Source organism: Sinocyclocheilus rhinocerous, unplaced genomic scaffold (assembly GCF_001515625.1).
Source record: "Sinocyclocheilus rhinocerous isolate Xijiao unplaced genomic scaffold, SAMN03320098_v1.1 scaffold798, whole genome shotgun sequence".
NCBI lineage: Eukaryota > Metazoa > Chordata > Actinopteri > Cypriniformes > Cyprinidae > Sinocyclocheilus > Sinocyclocheilus rhinocerous.
This window is the reverse complement of record NW_015635037.1, coordinates 832,898-857,632: the sequence shown is the minus strand read 5'-3', so window position 1 is coordinate 857,632 and position 24,735 is coordinate 832,898. Positions and strand designations below refer to the sequence as shown.

At 37.3% G+C, this 24,735-nt stretch overlaps 4 protein-coding genes, 1 long non-coding RNA gene and 1 other non-coding gene across 7 annotated transcripts in view; 1 reads left to right on the top strand and 5 right to left on the bottom strand.

Annotated features, from left to right (window-relative positions):
• The window catches only part of LOC107746306 (CST complex subunit STN1-like), a 7,417-nt gene extending 3,325 nt beyond the window's left edge, over positions 1-4,092 (bottom strand). Inside the window, exons 1-5 of the mRNA XM_016560448.1 lie at positions 3,951-4,092; positions 3,565-3,660; positions 3,075-3,152; positions 2,771-2,938; positions 2,515-2,635 (exon numbers count right to left, since the gene is read on the bottom strand). Coding sequence (XP_016415934.1) covers positions 2,515-2,635; positions 2,771-2,938; positions 3,075-3,152; positions 3,565-3,660; positions 3,951-4,065 — 578 coding nt within the window. The 5' untranslated portion in view covers positions 4,066-4,092. The remainder of the gene's footprint in view (positions 1-2,514; positions 2,636-2,770; positions 2,939-3,074; positions 3,153-3,564; positions 3,661-3,950) is intronic.
• Positions 4,093-4,276: 184 nt separating this feature from the next.
• LOC107746305 (CST complex subunit STN1-like) lies at positions 4,277-6,028 on the bottom strand. Its single transcript, XM_016560447.1, has 5 exons — positions 5,717-6,028; positions 5,331-5,426; positions 4,841-4,918; positions 4,537-4,704; positions 4,277-4,401 (listed from the first exon to the last, which is right to left on the bottom strand). The coding sequence occupies exons 1-5, from the start codon at positions 5,850-5,852 to the stop codon at positions 4,277-4,279; spliced, it is 603 nt and encodes a 200-aa protein (XP_016415933.1). The 5' UTR covers positions 5,853-6,028.
• Positions 6,029-6,611: 583 nt separating this feature from the next.
• trnae-cuc (transfer RNA glutamic acid (anticodon CUC)) lies at positions 6,612-6,683 on the bottom strand. Its single transcript has one exon. It is a non-coding gene; the product is annotated as a tRNA-Glu (tRNA).
• Positions 6,684-7,215: 532 nt separating this feature from the next.
• On the top strand, positions 7,216-8,127 carry LOC107746290 (uncharacterized). The gene is made up of 2 exons (XR_001640677.1): positions 7,216-7,358; positions 7,848-8,127. It is a non-coding gene; the product is annotated as an uncharacterized LOC107746290 (long non-coding RNA).
• Positions 8,073-13,310, bottom strand: LOC107746289 (leucine-rich repeat-containing protein 58-like). 2 transcript variants are annotated; one of them, XM_016560432.1, is made up of 5 exons: positions 12,678-13,310; positions 11,222-11,350; positions 10,855-11,132; positions 9,264-9,400; positions 8,073-8,770 (listed from the first exon to the last, which is right to left on the bottom strand). In XM_016560432.1, the coding sequence occupies exons 1-5, from the start codon at positions 13,130-13,132 to the stop codon at positions 8,714-8,716; spliced, it is 1,056 nt and encodes a 351-aa protein (XP_016415918.1). In that variant the 5' UTR covers positions 13,133-13,310; the 3' UTR covers positions 8,073-8,713. The 2 variants fall into 2 exon arrangements, with proteins under 2 accessions (XP_016415918.1, XP_016415919.1); XM_016560433.1 differs by lacking the exon at positions 9,264-9,400 and having other exon boundaries at positions 8,075-8,907.
• A 3,342-nt stretch (positions 13,311-16,652) lies between these two features.
• LOC107746304 (follistatin-related protein 1-like) overlaps positions 16,653-24,735 on the bottom strand; it is a 17,938-nt gene continuing 9,855 nt past the window's right edge. The window contains exons 3-11 of the mRNA XM_016560446.1: positions 23,692-23,793; positions 22,430-22,559; positions 20,720-20,752; positions 20,219-20,349; positions 19,982-20,103; positions 17,513-17,625; positions 17,294-17,404; positions 17,086-17,186; positions 16,653-16,891 (exon numbers count right to left, since the gene is read on the bottom strand). Of these exons, the coding sequence (XP_016415932.1) occupies positions 16,871-16,891; positions 17,086-17,186; positions 17,294-17,404; positions 17,513-17,625; positions 19,982-20,103; positions 20,219-20,349; positions 20,720-20,752; positions 22,430-22,559; positions 23,692-23,793 (864 nt within the window). The 3' untranslated portion in view covers positions 16,653-16,870. The remainder of the gene's footprint in view (positions 16,892-17,085; positions 17,187-17,293; positions 17,405-17,512; positions 17,626-19,981; positions 20,104-20,218; positions 20,350-20,719; positions 20,753-22,429; positions 22,560-23,691; positions 23,794-24,735) is intronic.

The following is a 24,735-nucleotide window of genomic DNA, read 5'->3' as shown; positions in this document are numbered from 1 at the left end:
TGGGTTTTCATTAAGACTATCTCTATATTTTGGTGCATTGAGCTTCTCTTCTACTCTGACGAGTCCTTCGGTCCCTGCCCCTGAAAAACAGCCCCACAGCATGAGGCTGCTACCAGCACACTTTACTTTTGGGGTGGTACTCTTCAGGTGATGAGCAGTGCCTGGGTTCCTTCAAACATGATGCTTGGAATTGAGGTTCATCAGACCAGAAAATCTTGTTTCTCACAGTCTGAGGTCCTTTAGCTGCTTTTTTTGCAAATTCCAACTGGTTTCCTTCAAACATGATGCTTGGAATTGAGGTTCATCAGACCAGAGAATTTTATTTCTCACAGTCTGCGGGTCCTTTAGGTGCTTTTTTGCAAATTCCAAGTGTGTTTTCATGTGTCTTCACTGAGGAGAAGATTGCATCTGGCCACACCAGCATAAAGATTGGTGGAGTGCTGCAGTGATGTTTGTCCTTCTGTAGGTTTCTCCTGTCTCCACATATGATCATGGAGTTCAACTAGAGTGACCATCAGGTTATTGGTCACCACTCTAACCAAAGCCCTTCTCCATCAATTGCTCAGTTTGGCCAGGAGGCCAGCTCTACGAAGAGTCCTGGTTGTTCCAAACGTCTTCCATTATGGATAATGGAGGCTACATGCTTCTGTGAACCTTCAGCAGAATTTTTTTCCGAACTCTTCCCAAGATGTGTGGCTTGATGCAATCCCGTCTCTGAGCTCTACAGGCAGTGTTTTGACCTCAGGGCTTGGTCTTTGCTCTAATATGCATTTTCAGCTGTTAGACCTTTTATTAAGACATGTGTGCCTTTCCAAATCATACCCATTCAATTGAATTTGCCACAGGATAACAGGAGTGGTAACATTTACAAGCAAAATGAATGCTCCTGAGCTAAATTTCAACTTCAACAGGTAAGGGTATGAATACTTATGCAATGGAATCATTAAAGTTTTTTATCTTTAATAAATTTGCAAAGATGTTAAAAACCTGTTATTTGCTTTGTCATTATGGTGTATGGAGTGGAGATTGATGTGGGGGAAAAAAGTCATTTAAAGCAGTTTAACATAAGGCTGCAACCAGTGTTGGGAGTAACGCATTACAAAAGTAATAATATTACAGTAGTATATTACTTTTTGCTGTAACGCAGTAATATAACGCATTACTAATCAAATTTGGGTAATATTATTACTCGTTACAATCTCAGTAACGCAAGTTACAACAACATATTTTAACTCAAAATTAAGTGGTGAATTTACCAACACAGCAAAACAGCACCAGAGAAAAAATTCCGCGGGTAAAATAGTTTGTCTATCTTCTGTTGCTGGAATTAGATGGTTGAGATGACTGCAGAGACGGATTCTACATTTGTGAGATGGACACACTCCTGTTATCTTCAGTTCATCAGAGAAAAGGATAAGAATGCATAGTCAGGTGCAATATGTGCAACACCAAACTCTCAACATGGAGAAATAGCACGAGTAAAACCTGGAAACACCTAGACTGGTGCCACTAACACTAAGCTATCGGAGAGAGAGCTGCGGGGTCGGAGAAGAGAAAAAGACGGCGGACGAGCAACAAAAATTAAGTTTAACTAAAAATAAAATCTGTTTTTATTAAATCATAGTGTATATATAAAATGAATGAATATGCGAAATATTTGACTTAAATAGCCTAATTAACAGATTAACAAAACGAAAGGAAAAGACTGAGAGATAGGCTATGTTGCTGAGTTTGGTTCATATGCTATTTGTGTGGCGCGGCGCTCTACGAAAGTCCAGGGAAAGGAAACCGAGATGACAGAAATAAAGTAAACACATTGCAGTTTCAAATGATCTGTATGACCAAAAATAACAGAGTATTTTTTTGTTGTTTGTTTCCGCTGTTCGATCGCGCCGGCGCCTCACGCACACACATACAGCATTGCAAACGTTGCAGCCTGTTCATTATCAGAATAAAATACAGTCAACCAAACATAGATACACTGGTTAATTTAAATAGTGCGTAGCCTACTGCGTAGTACAATCCGTGTCGATCAGCCTGAGCTCGGGCCAAACACACATTTGCTCATGTGACGAGGATGTTTTTTAAGTGCGTTAAGTAAGCTTGGATTACATAAAGCATTCAAATACATCGCAAATATGGACACATTTAATGGATTAATGCCGAATGAGAGAGGTAGGCTGCGCGAGAACGCCGTTTGCTTTCAGTTTCGCATTGAATTAGCCTAATTCATTTTGGCTTGTTTAGCAACTTATATTTTTCATTCTTGTTTTCTTCTGAAACCGTTCAAAATAGCCTATAGGCTAGGTATTGTGTTTATTGTTTGTACATGATAATATTTCGCTTTATTTACCAGTGTTAATATATATATATATATATATATTTTTTTTTTTTATCATGCATATTTTTATCATGCATATTCAATATATGCATACATTTTTCCCTGTAACAGAATTAGGTTAAAGTCACTGCAGTGCAAGATCTAAGATATCACAATCTTTCTGTCTGACTCACTCTGTGCCGCCCAGGTCATCTCCTGTCTTCTGGAACGGCTGATCATAGCACTTTCTGTACAGCTGAGGCATTTCCAGCATACGCGATATATGCACCGCCATCACAGGGTCATTTACTTTATCTACACACAGAGTGATGATTACAGAAAAATAATTATAACTGAGTCCATCTGTTTTACAAACAGGCTCAATCTAACTAATTAAACAAACTAATTATGTGTCAGAATAGAATCTGAATCCCTGAACATTTGACTCACAGAAGGAGGTGGCGCTGATCTCCCTCGCATCCCTGGAGGTTTTGACGGTTCCTCGTACCCTCAGCAGGTCTCCGATCTCCAGCACAGTGCTCTTCTGTTCAGCCTCCGTCAGCCGTTTGAGTTCATCTTCAATGTTAAATCCTCTGGAGGATCCGCTAGGATCTCTAGCTATATTAACATTAGCACTGGATTAGTACTTATAATGGATTAATGTCCATTACATATATTTTCTATAGTTTTTTTTTTTGGTGATTAAATATTTACTTAATGGTACTAATGTTGTGTCAGAGTTTTCATAACTTACATTTAGTTGATCCTCCTTGATCACTACATTTCTCATCTTTCCAACAAAGACAGTTTATGACACCAGTACTATCATCCACTGTGTGTTGAAGGAGAACAGACAAGAAAGGTAAGTCCAGGTGCAACAAGTGCCCATTTTTTGGTTCCCAGGGCAAGATAACACACAACCAAAAGCAAAATTACTAGTCAAGTGCTAAAGTTTATGGAGGAACAAATAAAATTTCCAACTTGACACTGACAACCACTCATTTTTGTTGTGATCTATTTGATAACAGATTTTTTTATTATTATTTTTAACTATATTTTTAACTATAATTTATTTTACATTTTATTATGTTTAATTACTGTAACTATATTTTACTACTATATTTATATTTATTGTTTTATTTATTTTTTAAACAAAATATAGACCTAATAAGGCAACACTAAAATGTTTACACTTTAATGTTGAAATATTAAAATAAATAAATAAAAAACACATTTTTCCAGACCCCCATAGCAGTAGAAATCTTCTCTCTCCCGCTTGTAAACAACCGTCCCCAGTACATCCACCTTGAAGATTGGGTGAGTCTTGTAGAAATAAGCACCTACAAAACATCACATGCACATGTCAAATATGGGAGCTTTCTGGCAACAGTATAAGAACAGATTCTTATCTATACATTATTATTTAAAAACAGCACCTAACAAACAAACAAGTAGCTGAAAAATAATTGGAACACTTTCCCGCTTATGCAAAACAACAGGTTGCGGGACTACAGGTGTTTAGAAGAGAGTTTAGAAAAGTGCTGTAGTATTTTTATTCCCGTGTAGTTAAAGACAAATCCAGTAAACAAAATCAAAGGGGCCAGGGGTTAACTGCTTGATTTTACGTTACCAGGTACTTGTCTGGACTCTTTCATCAGTAGGATGTCAGTGATGTAGAGTCTCGAGTATGCGGAGAAGACGGGGTCCAGACCCCACAGCATAGACTGCGGCTCATCAGCATCCATATTCACATATTCGAAGTTATGATTTCAATAACTTCCTTACCGTCTGTGCAAAAAGGTTCATAATATATATATATATATATATATTTTTTTTTTTTATCATGCATATTTTTATCATGCATATTCAATATATGCATACATTTTTCCCTGTAACAGAATTAGGTTAAAGTCACTGCAGTGCAAGATCTAAGATATCACAATCTTTCTGTCTGACTCACTCTGTGCCGCCCAGGTCATCTCCTGTCTTCTGGAACGGCTGATCATAGCACTTTCTGTACAGCTGAGGCATTTCCAGCATACGCGATATATGCACCGCCATCACAGGGTCATTTACTTTATCTACACACAGAGTGATGATTACAGAAAAATAATTATAACTGAGTCCATCTGTTTTACAAACAGGCTCAATCTAACTAATTAAACAAACTAATTATGTGTCAGAATAGAATCTGAATCCCTGAACATTTGACTCACAGAAGGAGGTGGCGCTGATCTCCCTCGCATCCCTGGAGGTTTTGACGGTTCCTCGTACCCTCAGCAGGTCTCCGATCTCCAGCACAGTGCTCTTCTGTTCAGCCTCCGTCAGCCGTTTGAGTTCATCTTCAATGTTAAATCCTCTGGAGGATCCGCTAGGATCTCTAGCTATATTAACATTAGCACTGGATTAGTACTTATAATGGATTAATGTCCATTACATATATTTTCTATAGTTTTTTTTTTTGGTGATTAAATATTTACTTAATGGTACTAATGTTGTGTCAGAGTTTTCATAACTTACATTTAGTTGATCCTCCTTGATCACTACATTTCTCATCTTTCCAACAAAGACAGTTTATGACACCAGTACTATCATCCACTGTGTGTTGAAGGAGAACAGACAAGAAAGGTAAGTCCAGGTGCAACAAGTGCCCATTTTTTGGTTCCCAGGGCAAGATAACACACAACCAAAAGCAAAATTACTAGTCAAGTGCTAAAGTTTATGGAGGAACAAATAAAATTTCCAACTTGACACTGACAACCACTCATTTTTGTTGTGATCTATTTGATAACAGATTTTTTTATTATTATTTTTAACTATATTTTTAACTATAATTTATTTTACATTTTATTATGTTTAATTACTGTAACTATATTTTACTACTATATTTATATTTATTGTTTTATTTATTTTTTAAACAAAATATAGACCTAATAAGGCAACACTAAAATGTTTACACTTTAATGTTGAAATATTAAAATAAATAAATAAAAAACACATTTTTCCAGACCCCCATAGCAGTAGAAATCTTCTCTCTCCCGCTTGTAAACAACCGTCCCCAGTACATCCACCTTGAAGATTGGGTGAGTCTTGTAGAAATAAGCACCTACAAAACATCACATGCACATGTCAAATATGGGAGCTTTCTGGCAACAGTATAAGAACAGATTCTTATCTATACATTATTATTTAAAAACAGCACCTAACAAACAAACAAGTAGCTGAAAAATAATTGGAACACTTTCCCGCTTATGCAAAACAACAGGTTGCGGGACTACAGGTGTTTAGAAGAGAGTTTAGAAAAGTGCTGTAGTATTTTTATTCCCGTGTAGTTAAAGACAAATCCAGTAAACAAAATCAAAGGGGCCAGGGGTTAACTGCTTGATTTTACGTTACCAGGTACTTGTCTGGACTCTTTCATCAGTAGGATGTCAGTGATGTAGAGTCTCGAGTATGCGGAGAAGACGGGGTCCAGACCCCACAGCATAGACGGCAGCTCATCAGCATCAGCATCTCCGGGATTCACTGCCATCGGACCTCACTGTGACACTACAAAGTTAAGCACCGAAAACTAAGAGAAGCATAAACACAGCAAATCTCAGCGCTTCTGGAGTGATCTTGATTAAACTTAACTTGTTTTACTAAATGACGCAGCAGCAGGAAATAAATAATGCTGGAGCCTGATGAACGCAAGGAGTCATGTTTGTGTTTTTCCGCTCTCTGCGCAGTTGACTCACTGCGCATATACGAAAGAGCTACGCTAAGCTCATGAATATTAATTAGGAGGATACGTGACAGGACGCTCAAGGAAGGTGACCAAGCAGTAACTATTGCTACTTCTGTTAACTAAATTTAGTGTACATAAATGTGAATACAGGGGAAATAAGCCTTTGTTTTTAATTTTAAAGAAGTTCATCAATATATTAAAAAATAAAAAGTAAAGCTGTAAAATATGTTACTATTTGTTAAACGTTTATTTTTATTTGTTTGTTTGTTTGTTTGTTTACTTAAGTTTTTAACCAAATAATGTTATTATCTGGAAAACGGATTGTGGGGGAGAAAAAAATCATAGGCTCGCATATGTGCAAACAGTAAACGGGTGACCAGGCGATGGTGCCATGTATCTAGAGAAAGCACATGTTCTCGACGGAAGAGCTCCAAAGTTTATAACAAGAAGTCACAAATGGTTAGAATTACGCATTTTTTACAAAACATCGGTTTACACTGAGTTTTCAAAGTATGGTTAGATCTCGTTTCCAGGATGAGTGAATAGCTTATGGTAAAACTTGTATTCCCTGACCGGGAATCGAACCCGGGCCGCGGCGGTGAGAGCGCCGAATCCTAACCACTAGACCACCAGGGAGTGATGGATGACGGTGCCTTACCTGTCCTTTTGATCTAATAAAACCTCATCAATAACTTTGATGTTCTCAAACAGCCTTATAGTGAAGAACCTTAAAAGAATACTTTACAGAGCATTACACTTGGGTCTTTTAAAACACTGTGAAGTAAGATTACATTTTCAGATTGTTTCTCCTTTTTAGTGTTTACCATCCACAAGAGTCTTGAAATATGGGCTAGAGATCTCTTTCTTTCTGACAAGCTTGCTGGTTTAAGCTATCTGTCCCCCAATCTGGCCAAGCCAGTGCCCAAGCCCCCTTTAAAACCAGCTATCAGACCAGGGGGACTTTTTTGTTTTTTACAGCAGGGTGGTTCTAGAAACTAACTCTTTTTCTTATTTCAATTCTCTAAACCCGTTTATGTGTTTTGAAATGTGCTGAGTCAGACCTGCAAAGCTGAGAGAAGTGCTGACTCATCCTACCTTTGAGATTCCTTTGTAAAAAAAAACTGTCCCGTTATTCCAGAGAGAGAGATGGACAGTTTCCTCCTCGTCTCAGCAGAGGTGTCGCAACCTGTGTCAGGTCACTGTAAGATCGTAAACAGTGCTAAAAGACTGGTATTTGCAATAAGAGTGATAGCTGCATCTGATGGGAGAAGAGTGCATATAAATTGGCCATAAATGCAGCTGTCAGATATAGTGGCGTGTCCACAAAACAGGCAGGACTAATTTACACGTAATCGCGCTCTCACAAATGCATTTTTACTGTGCTTCTATGTATCTGATTTAATAACCGATCAAATAACTGACGAAAATGTAGCCTACTATCATTTCATCCTTCCAAACAAAATTCACACAGCTGCAATGACAGATTTAACTTTTAATTCTGATAACCTTTGAATCGTTTAATGCACACTTACTTAAAGGAAAGAAAATAACACATTCATTAACTAAGCTAATTTAATTACACTTTTTTTTCTCAGTAACTGTAACAGATTGCACTTACATTTATTTTGTAATTAAATTACGTAATTCCGTTACATGTAATTAGTTACTCCCCAACACTGGTGTTGAATATACAGAATATATGGGGAGTACAAACACTGATCTATAGTTGCCACCCCTCATTCTGCTCTTGCCCCCTCTTTGCCACCCCAAGAATAAAATCCTGGACACGCCCCTGGTCAGATATTGATATGAACTCGCTGACCCAAAACTCTCAAAGTCATACACATTATGCAATACCATTAAAATAATCATCACCGTATGATCAAATAGTCAGACTGACTCAAATAATAACTGTGCTCAGAAGAAACACACACACAAGAGATAAGTTATCATCGAGGAGTATAATATCTGTTTTATTAGCTATAAGGCCACTATGAGCTCTTTTAGAGACAGTAAACCATTTAATACTGATCTGAAACCCAATCGCTGTAGCCAAACTTCTGAAAATAAGACAAAATACCCAAAAAAACTATTTTCAAGGTTGTGTCATGGATGATAGCTTTCTATACATTTTCGAATTGTGTGATGTAGCCATCATAGTCCATAACCTGACCTTTGAACAGAAAAGTTAGGGCAGATTAACAGTCAATACAAAGAAGAGGTCAAAGAGTAACTGTTCACGTATTGATCACATTTTCCAGAAGTGCAAAGCATTCAGCTTGTTCTCTGATTGCATGTAGGACTGGTCTGTGTCAAGCTGGCCTACTCGACATACTGTTTTAGGCAAGATGCCAAAGTTTTCAGATGCCTTATCAGCAACATTAGTAGGAATAGTTCAGTTATTTACTCACCCTCATGAAATTTCAAACCAGTTTGCTTTTGTTCTCCATGGAACACAAAAGGCGAATTACAAAAAAACAGTTAAAAACACCATAAAAGAACTAAACTAAATAGCCATTGCTTTTATGTTGAGTCACTAAAACAGTTCTAAAACCCAACTCTTTTGAGTCAAAGTGTTTTTAACATTTTATAGGCCTACGAAAACATGAAATTAAGCATTAAATGGAAATCCTGTGGCAGGTAACTGTCTCTGTTGGAGGTTTGTCCTATCCCAGCAGTACCCGCTGGAGCCTGTCTGCAGGGACGCTGTTCTCCTCCTCTGACTCCGCGTCGCTCTGTGGGTTTGAGCTGCAGGGAGAGGAACACTGCGGCGAACAGAGGTAATGCATGAGCGGCAGGCGGTACTTCCCACAGAAATCCACAAACTTGATGTGCCTCACACAAGAGTCAAAATAAACACCTAGAGGGCATGATGGGAGAGATATAGAGAAATGTGAAGAGGTGGACAAATATTCAACATGTCAAAGACAACAATAAAAATCTGCAACTTTGTCAACCTATCAAGTTTTTAGTTCAGAATCATCAACAGAATCCGTCAACAGCAATTGACCCTTCGCATGGAGTTTGATTGACAGGTGATCTGACCAATCATAACGCCAAATCTGCCCTTTTTTCCAACAAACAAACCAGACAGGGGAGTATATTAACGTTGGTGGACTTGAACTTGAAAAATTGTGCATATAGACGTCTTTCCACGGTTGAAACAAGATGCCTTCTGATGTTCATTCATATTTATTTCATAAAATAACTAGTAAACTCCGCGTCGCTCTGTGGGTTTGAGCTGCAGGGAGAGGAACACTGCGGCGAACAGAGGTAATGCATGAGCGGCAGGCGGTACTTCCCACAGAAATCCACAAACTTGATGTGCCTCACACAAGAGTCAAAATAAACACCTAGAGGGCATGATGGGAGAGATATAGAGAAATGTGAAGAGGTGGACAAATATTCAACATGTCAAAGACAACAATAAAAATCTGCAACTTTGTCAACCTATCAAGTTTTTAGTTCAGAATCATCAACAGAATCCGTCAACAGCAATTGACCCTTCGCATGGAGTTTGATTGACAGGTGATCTGACCAATCATAACGCCAAATCTGCCCTTTTTTCCAACAAACAAACCAGACGGGAGTATATTAACGTTGGTGGACTTGAACTTGAAAAATTGTGCATATAGACGTATTTCCACGGTTGAAACAAGATGCCTTCTGATGTTCATTCATGTTTATTTCATAAAATAACTAGTAAAGAGGAAGAGATGATCAGTTCACATGCTGCTTGAACTGAGGCGCTACAGTGATCTGTCACGACACGTTAAAGAGCCACAAAACTTTATTTATTGTGAGAATTTCTTAGGAAATGACAAAATTTGAAAGCTGAGACTTTGTTACATACCTAAAGTAGCCTGCTCTGTCTTGTCTGTTGACGTGTTGTCAGTTTTCTATTTGCTCCGCAAAATATATTTCACTGCGTGAGAACATGATGTGTTGCGTGAGAGCGCCATGGCTTGTCGGACATAGCAACAGTAACTAAAGGGGGCGGGTCTTTGTGAAGGGTCAATTGTGTTGATTACCACAAAAATTCCCTCCTTTTTGTAAAAAAAAAAGCACACATTTTGGAGTGAATGGGTTCAATCTGTAAATATTAAAATTCTTACTTTCAGCAATTTAGTCGCAAACTTGTGCACGTTAACACGATTTTAGCATGACAAAAAAAACTTTACAGAGCCCCTAAAGGAACCTTTGCAAAAATAAAATATCCATTGACTTTTGCATGCGAACAAGAAAAGAAAAAATTACTAGCATGGAAAATTCATTGTGCAAACACGAAAATTTCACATAAGCATGCGAATGTTTCACATAAGTATGCAGAGGCTTCACATGCTCGTGCAAACTTTTTCTTATTTGTGTGCAATAGTCTGATTTCTTTCTTTTTTTTGAAAGTTCTCTTTTGGTGTCATAGTATACTAATCTTTTCTGTGTAAAGTTATATCAATTTTCACAGCTTTGTTTCACATGCACTTCCAAGCACTTGCGCTACTTCCGACAACAGGACTAATGGATTTGGAACGTCTGCTTTTAAGCGTCCAGTGTAGACAGCCTCAAGCTGTAACAGTGTAACACCAATTGTTGCCCTTTTTTGATGAATGAGGGACAAGATGAAGTAATCAACATTATACCACAAATCCCATTAGTTGAGGTAACTGGTACTGAACCCAGAATATTCCTTTAATTAATGCATGATGCTGTCTAAAGCAAGGTTGTCCTCACAGGATATAGATTATTTTTTACTGTTATCCTAAATATGTCTCTTTTTCACAGATTATACAGCCTTATTGTCCTCCCCTACCTGCACACTTTGGGTTGGGACATTCGCTAGCCAGGTTTAAATAATGGATCAGATTGGACGGTAGGTCACATGAGCTGAACGGGAGGTTCTGGGACTTGATGGTGCGTCCTGCCAGCTCCATCAGGGATGGAGGGTCGTAGGTCATATCCTTGATGAAGCGCACAACAAGAGGGTTTCCACGCAGACTGAGCTCCTGCAAATGGACGAGGCTGAGGATCTCACGAGGGAGGAAGGTCAGCAGGTTGTTGTGGAGACTGAGAGAGAGCAGGGAGTGTAGTCTGCAAGGACAGAAATCAGATGATACCATTAAAAAAATCACATAACTTCTCTGACTTTACAACATACAGTAAGTAACAAAAGATCTCACTTGTTGAGCTGGGCCGGTATGCTTTGGATGCGATTGTCACATAGAACCAGGTATCTCAGACTGGTGAGGTTAGCCACCTCAGGTGGGATGGAGGAGATGAGGTTTCCTCCCAAATACAGCATCTCTAGACTGTAGCATCACATAACAGAGGTCAGAAGTTGAAGACCCATGACATTAAAATCAAAGTTTTGTATCTTTTAGTTTGTGTTAGCTTTAAGGCTAGCTATACAGTATGCTAACATACTCCTACAAATTGACCAAACAAATTTGAGCAGATTTACTACCTGGAAAATTGCACCAAATACTAATTTCTCATCTTGCCAAAGGGGGTGTGTTTAAATCTTTTAAAAAAAGCCTGAATGAGAATGTGCCTGTTTTTAAATGTGAATATTAATATGGGAAAAGCTAAAGCGGAATTACTGTAATGTAGAGGTGAGCAATCATACAATAAGGATAAAAACACACCAACAGTGGGAAGTTCAGAGTTCATCTACTGTAAATACAGAATTTAGCAATGCAATGATGAAACAGGAAGATCCTCATTTTAACTTTCTAGGTTTGAATGAAACGAGAGATCATTAACTTAAGAGTAAACAGACTGTTATGTCATGTTTAATTATTTGCCATAGAGTACTTAAGCAGTTCTCCCATTCTGTTGGTTAGTCTTTTACCCATAAGCCCCACCAACCAACCCCAGGCCATGGAATGCATTCAACTACTGTCTAGTTTTGTAACACTGATCCAGGCCAGATGCAAATCTGTACAAGGATCTCAACAGCCTTCAAGAGATACAGTATATGGTCTAAAGCAGCGTATCTATGTTAGGGTTATTACAGTTAACTATAACTACAATACAATAATTAACTTAAAATAAAATAAATCTTAGCTGAAATTAAATAAATAAATAAATAAAAACAATCCATTTTAACTAAATATTACATTTTTATATTTTTTAATATTTTTATTTTTATTGTTGCCAAAGCAACATTTGTCATTTTCATTTAGTGTGATGTAGTAAAATAAGTAAAACTGAAAAAATCATAAAAATCATATATTTAAAAAACATTAATTAAAATAGCAAAAACACACAATAAAAATACTAAAACTTGAACTAAAATTAAAAGAACAAATACAAAAATAAAGACTAATTCGATTTTTTTTTCCAGAGTTTGAAACCTGGTTGAAAAGTCAGAGCAGTTTCTTCTTTTCATCTTCTTGATCTTACAGTAATGGCTCGCACTCGCACAGTGGTATTACCATGGTATTATGAAATAGATATATCATAGAAAATGCCTCCATTATTTTTTGTGCATTTATTGTTATTAATATACATGTATTTATAATAATTGATCAGAATAATCAGGGTTTTTTATTTTATTTATTGATTTATTATTTTGTAATTTGGGTCTTTGTATTAAGAGATGGTTCATATCTGGACAAAGAAACAAACTCATACCTGGTCAGGTTCTCTATTTCTGCAGGGATATTCTTCAATCTGTTTCCTCCAAGTGACAGGGATTGTAGTGTGGTCATTTTGAGAAACTGCATGGGAATGTCCTCAAACCTGTTCCCACTCAGATTCAGAGTCTCTACCTGCATGCGTTCGAACTCCTTAGGGAACGAGGACTCATCCAGAAGATTGTTCTTTGCTACAAACGTCTTTAGGTTTGTTAGGCGCATAATGTCATCTGGTATGACTGTGAGCGCATTATTGCTGATATCCAGGTATTCCAGGTTGGACAAAAAACAAACGGCATTTGGAAGAAACGATAAACGATTGTAAGTGAGATGTAGCTGCTGGATTTGTTGTCTTTTACTGTCCGTGAGATGATCCAAGCTCAAGTCGTCCAGATGCAGACGCGATAAATATAAAACAGAACACTTGTCGTCCATGCTTGGGAAACGAGCCATATGGACTAATTAGTACAGCAAAATAATAAAATAGGAATACAATAAAGCAAAGGATCACACTTTTTAATGGTGCAACAATCTAAAAAGTTATCGCCTCGGAATTCTTGTCTTGAGTTATAATCCATACACATATTATATAGATGATCCCCTTTGACTAAAGTGACTAAACTGCAGCTGTGCGAAGGGCGCTCCTGAGTCCTGACCGAAGACTTTGGTTTTATCTGTACTGGAGCGTGAGCATGTGTCACGCGGAACGCCTCCTGCAGTCAGTGATTGGTCATCCAGGGGCCAAACATGACTATAAGGCTCTTATGCGACCCTGCACGTCGGTGTTGCCAGACGTACGATAATTATCGTATTTGTTCGATAACTTTGACCTCTGTACGATGTACGATCAATAATGAAAAAAATTATAATCCCATAATGTACGATAATTTCAGAATTTTGTGACACTTCAAATGATGGCAGTTGTAGCTAATCATAGGGCTTCTATACTCGTACACAAATAGTCTCATTACAGACACTTTAAATGGGCTTGTGCACATCTGGGGTGTCCAATAGGTCGATCGCAAAAGGCAATGCTGGTAGATCGCACATCATTTAAAGGGTTAGTTCACCCAAAAATGAAAATGAGTCCATGTTTTACTCACCCTCTAAGCATCGTAGGTGTATATGACTTTCTTCTTTTAAACGAATCCAGTCGGAGTTATATTAAAAAATGTTCCTTGCTCTTCCAAGCTGCAGGGCGGGTGTTTTTGTTCAACAATCCAAAAGTAGTCAAATAAAGTGCATCCATCCATATTAAAACGTGCCTCACATGGCCCCGGGAGGTGAATAAAGGCCTTTTGTAGTGAATCGATGCGTTTTTGTAAGAAAAATATCATATCAATATCAATATTTGTTGCGCGGCACCGCCCTGCTCGCTTCCTAGAGTCCTAGATACGGTGTAAGGTATGCCTAGTTATTTATCTATTGTGGTAATTTGCAGGTCGTGTCAAAAAGTTGTTAGTCTAGATAAAGTTAGTCTTGTGTAAGATAATTTTCTTCCAAATAGGGGTGTGCGATATTGACAAAAAATATCTCGATATTTTCTGGGATTTTATCAATAACGACGACTATATTTTGCTGAGTTTGTTATGGTGCAGGTACCTTAAGGTCATTAAGCTGACTCCTAAGGTTTTTGATATTCTTCATATTCTGTGTGTTTTCCAATAAGTTTAAACTGATTTTTACATATTATGAGCATTTTTACCTTTATAAAGCCATTTTTTTTAAAGTCTTACATTTAAACAGTGAATTAGAATAATAAGACATTTGGGCTGTTACCAAGCAGATGAAATCAACACAGAAGCTGCATCTGAAGTGGCATTTATATGTATTTACTCACTGTTTAATGCAGGACATGCCTGCAATTAACCTGCAATTACAAATGCATCAATAATGTTTTGATATATTAAACGTAAAACGTTGAATACTGATATTTGAAATCATTTAAATAATAAAAGATACTTTGAATGTGAAATTCAAACCTCCAATAGGTGGCAGCAAGTGACTGTTAATGAGTCATTGCGACTGAACCGAATCTTTAAACGGTTGATTCATTCAGGAACGAATCACCGTCATGTTGCTCAGGCTGCCTTCCAGTCCATTTTTTTATGCCCTTCACTCGCAAACTTCCCTCCGTCTCGTTTACTCGGATGTACGTCATTGATTACGTTGCATGAGTGCCGGCTTCTGGCAGAACCCTTGGAATGGGCTGAACTGGAACGTCCTAAGCCCTTGATCACTTAGAATCAGCTATGGGGTTGGTTTATTGTTTAAATTTTTTCCCTTATGAATTTGTTTGTTGCAGCATTCTATATGTATATAGGTATGTTTGGGCTGTTATAAATGTTTTTAAAAAATCATTTACATATTATAGAGTTGTTTGGGGTGGGGATAAATTAAACGCGATCTGTGATGACGTCGCAATCGTGTTGCATTGTGGTCTATGGAGCGGCCTGAAGTGTGCATATGAAGCAGACTCGCTCCCTCGGTCAAAATCGAGGGGTCGAGGGTATGTCCATGTAAACTTCCCTTATCCACTTGACGAAGTGGAAAGCACTTCAAAATGCTTAGGGAAGTTCGCCAGTGCGTGTCTAAAAGTGAACTGGAACGCAGCCTCAGAGACGCAAAAGAGTGCTGTGGCTGTGTTTGGAATTATTTTTGTTGGCGAAATAGCACAAAAACAGGCAATATGGTGTTTAAAACGTAAGTCTCTTAATTAACTTCTTGTTTATTGAACTGTTGTAAAAAAATAAATATCATATTTGTAATCATGGTAATATTTGGAGTAAAACGGCACTCTATTGATTAACTATATGAAGTTGTAAATGTATACATTTTCTGCCCCCATGTCTTGAATTTGTGATCATTCTAAATGCATTTTAATAGACTGAATCATGCAGTGAAGTACGCACTCTAAATGTGTACGAGCACTAATCTAGACTTCACGTAATGTAGGCCTATGCGTGCACTCTGTAATGTCAAATCGCACATTGTTAAAACAACAATTACGATATTATCGCAGACGATATATATCGCACGGCCCTACTTCCAAATACGATAAATTGTGAGCTTCTGGTACAGTATTTGGACATTTCCAATCTGGCAACACTGTCGCACGTGTAGTTAGTGCCTTTTACATGAAAACCTGTTGACATTCAACAGGCTTACTCTTTTTATCGGCATGAGCCAGGGATTATACTTAAGTCATAACAGTTTGTTTAGTTATAAAACATGTAGCCTAGTCATATTTTATACTACAAGAAAAAAAGAAAATGTTACAGTAAATTAAAGTAGAAATTATCTAAGTCTAAGTAATAATAATTTTGATTGCACAATAATGGCAATATATACTGTACACAGAACTATCAGACATGCCCATTACTCGATTAAACTTGGCCCTTTATTTTAAGATTATTGCTTTATAGTTTTATTGATTGATTGCCAATTAAGATTAATACACCACATAGATGATTTATAAATAGCTGTAGTATTTCCCTGCTGAAAACAAAAACCCTGTTTAAACCAACCTAAGCTGGTTTGCTGGTTTAAGCTGGTCTTAGCCGGTTTAAAATATCCTCAAGCCCAACCAGCTGAAAAAAATGGCCAAAATTAACAAACAGATCAACCTGACCAGTTTTATGTTCTGAATTAATTCTGATTTTATTAATGCAAAGTCATCACAAAATAATGAGGGATTCCTGTTGACATTATCCAACCCCCCCTTTTTGAAAGGTGAAGTAAATTGTACACTGTACATAAAATACTGTATGTCATATTACAATCATCAAAATTGTGATACAATTTATAATTATTTCACTATGCAAAAATCTTGTTGATGTTAATGGTCTTTATACAAAACATATTTTCATATTTTCTGTTAACTTTACGGTAAAAATGAATACACTGCCTTATAGAAGCATTAAAATGACACTGAATGTATAAAAATACTATTACAAAAAGGTTTGCAGTAATTTACACAACAGGTACAAATCATACAGACTCTTTTATAGTCCCATACAAATAAAAAAAAGAAAGACTATATCAAATACCAGAAGAGAACACACCTTTGAATACATCAATAATTAATATAATAAACTAAACAAATGAAACTTTCTCTCTCTTTCCATTCAAACACAGGTTGATTGAAGCCGAAATCTGGGCAAAAGTTCATCCCACCTCCTGAATTACTCCTCAAACCTCTTTAGTGGTTTCCTATGGGGGGAAAACAGTTCAAAAGTCACACATTTTATTTGCTTTTAGGTCCATGAAGACCCAGCCAAACAAAACAGACGTCAGGAAGGAAAGTTTCAGCATGGTATGTTAGGGAAAATGCACATCCCATCACATCCAAAGTAGTGCCCTTTACGCAGTACATGATGGTTTCGAACATTACACTCAGTCCCAACCTGATGTTTATTCAGTTCGGCCACTCGCCGAGTCCACTCCTCCTCCGTCATCTCCTGATCATTTCCCTCCATTTCCTCAAGCGCAGGTAACTTATTTGAACCTGTAAAGAGAGAAAAAAATCTCATTTCATCCAGCTTTGCTCTCCAAATCCCAGCCTCAACCCCAGCTGCAGAAAAAACAGCAGCAATATCCCAGGTTTTAGCTCACCATCACAAATAACAGCAGTGCAGACCCAGTTCCCGCAGGCACAAATGCAGCGGTTACATTCCATCTGAGTCTCAGCACCATCCTCGTACGTCTCGTCCTCTAAGGCACACTCTAAAAGCATGTAACAGCACTCACTACATATTATGCAGGCTATATGTTCATACACAGGTCTATAGATGTATTATACTAGAAAGTGGAACGAGTGGTTGTAGATCTTACTCCTCTCTGGAGGATTGAATCCAGGCCTGAGGCAGTTTAAGAACTCATCAAAGCTCAGTTTCCAGTCGGCATTCTCATCAGACAGCTCAATGAGGGCATCCACACACAGACTCCTGCAGAACACACAGTCACCACTGCCTTTAATATTTTATTGCATTTTTCAGTGCAATATTTTTCTTCATTAAAATCATTTTCATGGACGCAATCATCCAAAATTGCTACTGGAATAACTAGTTACCATTTAAAATAAAATTCTCAGCATTATTTTAGTTTCATATAATAGCTCTCCGTGGTTCTCTTTCCTGGTAAAGGACATTACAGAATGTACAACGTACACTAATGTTTAAAAGATTGGGATCAGGAAGATTTTAAAATATTTTTGCAAACAGTGATGGCAAAGCAGAATTCAGAGCAGTCTTCAGTATCACATGCACCCTCAGATTCCAGATTTTCAAATATTGTCCTATCCTAACAAACTATACACCAATAGCTTATTTATTCAGCTTTCAGATGATGTATAAATCTCAATTTCGAAAAATTGACCCTTATGACTGGTTTTGTGGTCCAGGGTCACATATGCGAATTTGCTGCTCATTTCCATTATTTCTATCAATTTTGAAAGCAGTTGTGCTGCTTAATTAATTTTTGTTGAAACTGCGATACTTTCTTGATGAATACAAAGTTCAAAATAGCAGCGTTTATTTGAAATGGGAATCTTTTGTAACCATATAAATGTCTTTACTATCACTTTTGATCAATTTCATGCATCCTTGCTGAATAAAAGTATACATTTCTTTAAAAAAAAAACATACTACCCTCAAACTTTTGAACAGCAGTATAACAGTGGTTTGCAATAAGATAGCATGTCTGCTTTCTAGCCGTCAAGGGATTTGATCGTTCACAAAATTATAAGAATACGCTCCAATTATTTTTCCTCTCTATTAAGCGTTCTACATTCAATCCTAATTCAATTCAAATTCCAAAGCATTACAATGCCTATGAAATATCTCACAGAGGGAGCTTACAAAGGAAAAAGGACTTCCATCTTAAAATGTGTTACAGATTGGACAGTAATGGACTATGTACTGAAATATTGTGTTAAACAGCCAAGCAATTCCGCATTTGTATTACAACCTACAAACTGTGTTACATATATACATTGGCCATTGAACACCCTCATCTGTAGATATCAGTATCAGCACTGACCTTTTGAAGAACTCATATCGGTCGGAAGACCACTGGAACAGTCACAGCGGTGAATCTCGTGGGGTCTTTATCAGATTTACTAAATGATGTTTATTGTGCCCATTTTTATTGACCAAAATAAAAATACAACTTAAATGCTGAATGCACAAAGTAAAAACAAGCTGTATATGATGCCAATATCTTGTTTTGTTTTGTGAGATTAAATTGTAAGCTACTGAAAGACTTGCTTTGTGCTTCGGTCAGAGGACAGTGAGGTCATAATCATTACGTTTTATAGACTAGCCCAGAGATATATCAGTTATCAAGAAGATTTTCAGAATGTTCAGATAGAAATGATCAGAAGCGGCTGTAAAGAAGAACTGATAAAAGTATTGACACAGATAGTGCCGAGTATAAAGAAAGTGTTCAGGTTAATAAACCTCACAACCGTAAACTGTCTCTATCTACAAATGACACACTTTCATCAGTTCATCTGATTTGTGCAGGTCAAATGATAAAAATAAAAAAAACATGACTGTGAGTCATATAAGATGGAGATGAACCAACAAGGGCAAGAGGACATTATAAACTTGATAGAGTATGCCTATTATGAACATTATATATTTGAATGAATGTGAGATTTTTTTTATAGATGTATTATTAAACTAAACTAAAATGAAGGTACACGTTTTCCACCGTAAAAGCCATTTATCCCCCAAAAAATATGGTTAAAATGATCTATACTCACATGGGACTTAATGAAAAACTAACTAATGAAAAATACTACTCACTTTATTTTGGCTACCAAAATCAAATGTGACCCTGGACCACAAAACAAGTCATAAGGGTCAATGTTTTGAAATTGAGATTTATACATCATCTGAAAGCTGAATAAATAAGCTTTCCATTGATGTATGGTTGAAAATTTTCATTGAAAATCTGGAATCTGAGGGTGCAAAAAAATCAAAATATTGAGAAAATCGCCTTTAAAGTTGTCCAAATGAAGTTCTTAGCAATGCATATTACTAATCAAAAATTAAGTTTTGATATATTTACGGTAGGAAATTTACAAAATATCTTCATGGAACATGATCTTTACTTAATGTCCTAATGATTTTTGGCATAAAAGAAAAATAGATCATTTTGACCCATACAATGTATTTTTGGCTATTGCTACAAATATACCCAAGCGACGTAAGACTGGTTTTGTGCTCCAGGGTCACAAATCAGCATATTATAGCATGATTTCTTAAGCATTATGCAACATTATGCAAGCATTATGACCTGAGTAGGCGGTTGTTCTCCTCCTCAGCATAAGGAGACGTGACATTTATTGCAGTGTCATTATGTTGAATGAACTTCAAGAATTCTGTTGAATCCAGCTGAGCATCTCCATTATCATAGTTCTGTTGAAACACGAACAGCATTAAATAAAAGTGTGAGATACACCGGCATTTCTGAAGACAAATGCATTGTGTTCAATGAATCAATATGTTGATACACACACACACACATACAAACCTGGAAGTATTTGAGGAGGACATCTGAGAAGTTGGATCCTTTAGAAAACCAGCCGTCAGGCTCCGCCTCAGACTGCAGCCATTCAATCACACGACTCCTCAACTCATTGCGGTCCGTAAGGTAACAAACAACTAAATAATCAAACAAACAGGACAAATAGGCCCAACATGTTACAATTGCACTATACATCTGAAAACTAAGTAACTTTATGCCTTTTCAAAACATATTGACCACCATCTTTGGCCCAGTCAGACCCCATTGGAATAGATAAAGATTAAAATGAAAATATAATCCTTTGTTTTCAATCACTATCTACTATATTAGTCATTTTAAGTCCTATATCACATATTTCATTCTGTCCAAACAAAACTGCTCAGTAAAAACACCTGAGTATTGAATGTTATATGGTAGACTCTAACAATAAAAAAGCATAATTCCAAATTTTTAATAAGATATTGAATGATACTCAGTTCTCAACCTAAAAGATGTGTGTTTACTTACTTGGGCTGTTGGTGACTTTTTCCAATTTTTTCTCTAAACGAGAAGAGACAGAAACCAGGTCAGTGAGTTTCATCAACAACTGAAAACAGGAGATGCTTTTTCTTCTTGCATATTTATGTATTCAAATGTGGCCAATTGTAGTGACATTTCTGAGAGGAAATGGCTGCAATTATTTAAATTCCTAGGCTACAATGACATTTCCTATTAACATCTATGATAGTGGTTTGTGGTGAAGCATCTACACATACTCGTCATTGAAATGGAAAGGTTTGTTATGTGTATTGTAGTATTCCATGAATGCAACTATGTTATGCTATGTGGACACTAGCTATTAAAGGGGTCATATGATGCGATTTCAATTTTTCCTTTCTCTTTGGAGTGTTACAAGCTCTTGGTGCATAAAGAAGATCTGTAAAGTTGCAAAGACTAAAGTCTCAAATCCAAAGAGATATTCTTTATAAAAGTTAAGAGTCAGCCACGCCTACCTAAAACGGCTCGTTCTAACACGCCCCCACATATCTACCTCACTATGTGGGAAGATTTGCATAACGCCGCCCAAATGTTCACGCAAAGAAAGAAGGCGTAACTTTTATTCTCACTGTAGTATTGTTGCCGCTGCCGCCATGTCCTGAAGACGCTGTGTGCTTCGTTGTGAAAGCAAAACTACTTTGTTTGGTCTTCCAAAAGAGGACGATATCCGCTTCGTCATGCCTAGAGCTGATCCGTGCTGGTCGCTGAGGGAATACATCAACTTAGTGCTGTGGATCGCCGGATCGGCTTTCACCATGGACGAAGCCCGGGGTTGTCACATGTGCTTGCCGCTCCTTCGTCAGATCCACCGGCCGCGCCGTTCTCAACCCCCGCCGCCTCTGCTCACTCTAGCCCGGCCTCAGCTCACTCTAGGCCGCAGCTCCCGCTCACGCTAGGCCACCATGTTTTTCGTTGTGAAAGCGAAACTACTTTGTTTGGCCTTCCAAAAATGGACACGACTAGAAATCAGTGGTTAAGTTGTATTTACAACACTGTTCCAGAACACTTCAACCCAAATATTCAGATGTGTCCAGCGCATTTTATGGAATTTTTATGGACTGTTTCCTGATCCTGGTAGAGTAGACTACAATGCCGGCTGTTCTGACTCACAGACTGTAAGTACGTTTTTTATATTTAAAGAGTTTTTATATTTTATATATTTAAAGCGAGTTTTTTGGGCAGTGTAGAGTAGGGCTTGTTGTTTGTAATTTCTCCGATCACAAATGCAGACATGGTTTTATGTTTACGCGGCGCGATGCAACGCAACGCGTAAAAAGACAGTATAAGTCATTATAATCAGTAATTATGTCCCCACTGGATGCAACAAATGCCTCGTTTGTAATGGTTTTAATGTTTTTGTCTCATCGCTCCGGACAAACAGGGCATCACAGTATGGTGAGGGGTGTAACATTTCCGTCACACGCTTGAGGTATTCGGCCAATCACAACGCACTGGATAGCTGGCCAATCAGAGCACACCTCGCGTTTCAGAAAGGCGGGGCATAGAAGAGAAACAATAATGTACAGTATGTGGAAAATAATGTGTTTTTTTAACCTTAAACCGCATAAACACATTTCATTACACCAAATACACAAAATAATGTTCTTTTTAGCAGCATCATATGACCCCTTTAAAGAAAACACTATAAACCTGTTAAATGGAGAGCACATACACACTTACCTTCACAATGTCCATCATGGGCAACCTGAAATTTGAGTCCGGTGAGACAGGCATCACGATGCAGCTCACAGTGATTACGGTACGTCTTCCCAGTACTGCCACAAACTGGACGCTTATGGGGTTTACATTGCTGATCAAGACACAGACACACAGTGAAATAAGTGTACATTCAAGATATCCATGTCATTTATTTCAGTTGTTCTCAACTAGTGGATGTTGAATCAAAGAAAATGGATCACGGGTCTGTTATAACTGAAAAATGACAAAAAAGAATATGACAATTATCTATGTGCATATTTGGATAGCAAATAAATAAATAAACTTTTAAAAAGGTAAAAAGTAAAAACTAATTTCATGTTTAGTTGTTTAAAGGCTGTGTGTCCAATACAATTCACCTGTTATTTTAATTTTAACTAAAACTAATAGCCGACAATATCTGATCCAATGTTTGTTGCAGGATGGTAAGTTACAATTCTGTTGTCATTTATACATTCAAGTGTGTGTGTGTGTTTTCCTGTCATGTTTTAATGTTATTTATTTTCCATATTGTTGGGATGTTGCAGTTCATGGTCTTTTTAAAAAAATTGTCTGATTTTAAGGACATTTTTGTTTACTTGTGTATGATAAAATATTTTGGTAAGCTACTTGTTGGGTCACCACTTGATGGCCAAAAGTGAAAACCTAGTCTAGCCATGTAAAACACCTAGTTTGTTTATAAAACAGTAAGGGGAAAATGTGGGCGATAATGCCACAGTGGGAAACAGGGTTGCCAATTCTCTGGTTCTACTTGTAAACTGTTCCTGCAGGTTTGTTGGTTACTGTATTTATTTATTTAATTAATATTAAAGTTGAAATTTTAACATATTGCATAAATAATGCTTAACTGAAATGCTTGCATTGAAAAACTTATTCTGTATTATGTATGTATATATTTTTCCAGAGAAAGAAAGAAAGAAAGAAAGGAGACAGAGTAAAGCCATTTTGTCAGGAAAGGGCTTTTATGAACTCCTATGAGCTCCTTTATAAAAACTATTACTACTATACATTAATTTTCGAGATCAAGGGTAAAATATATATTTTAGGTATGGAAATGGCATTTAGAGTTATGGTAGTTGGTTCAATTGATCATTGGCCAACTTTAGTACTAGTTTTGTAAAGCAGATCTGGCAACCCTGGTGGGAAAGGCAGCATGTATATGTGTTTTTTGTTTTGTTTTTCTCGGAGTCCCAGTGAATGTGTGGCTGAATACAATAATGACTCACCTCAATACACAGACAGCTTGGTTCTCCTTTCTCTGTCACAGCACATTCTCTCCCAGCTCCACAAAACACATTGGCACAAACTTTACTTTTACTCCTTACCTCCTGCACAAAACACACAGAGAAACAAAGACTAGGCCTACAGTATTGTATACAGGATCTTTTCGATTTGACAGTGACATTTAGTGTTGCGCTTTGGCTCCAACTAGTGGTGAAGGAGGGGAAACTCCTCAGAAATTATAGCGGTTATAATATAGGTTTATGCTGAAGGGCCTATAGTTTTAGTACTTTTTATTACTTAGTTTTAAAGTAATAGTTCATGTAGTCCAAATACTAAACGCCAAACACTAACTAATCCCATTTTTATCGGTAAAGACAAACCTGCGTATTTTAGACGTAACCACAAGATGGCAGGCTATACATGATATAAAAATGCACTGGTTCACGTCTAACAAAACCTGAAGCTGAACTGTCTACTAATAAATGACAATCAAGTTGCTGTTTTCTTTATTTGGTAACATCCAAATAACAAATGATCCAACTACACAGACCCTAGTCGTACAAAAGTGCACTTTATGTACTCTTGTCCACCATGTTTTTACAAATAAACAGAACTTGCTCATTCACTCTCTTCAGACAGGTGCCGCCCTTTTGTTGTGCCGTCTGATTGGTGCAGACTGAAGTGAAAGCCGCCCTGACACAGCTCCAGATGGGAGCAAGACCTGTTGACCTTTGCCATCTAATAAAGAGGGTGAGTAACAAAGAGTCTGACCATGACAATACACCAGCACATGCTGTCACTCACTGAAAAACACACATATAAAAGCAGCACCACACGACTGCAAGACAGATGGCACACACTCCCCCCCCCACACACACACACACATACAAACTGCAACATACATCTGTGTATCCTAATGTGCTCTGATCCTTCTACAGGAAAAGCATTTGTACTAGTATACTATCGAAAAATGATTTTTAAGCAGCAGTCGTTTTTGAGCTACCTCTTTGCAGTCTTTCACCTCTGTCAAAGTTTTATTTTATTGT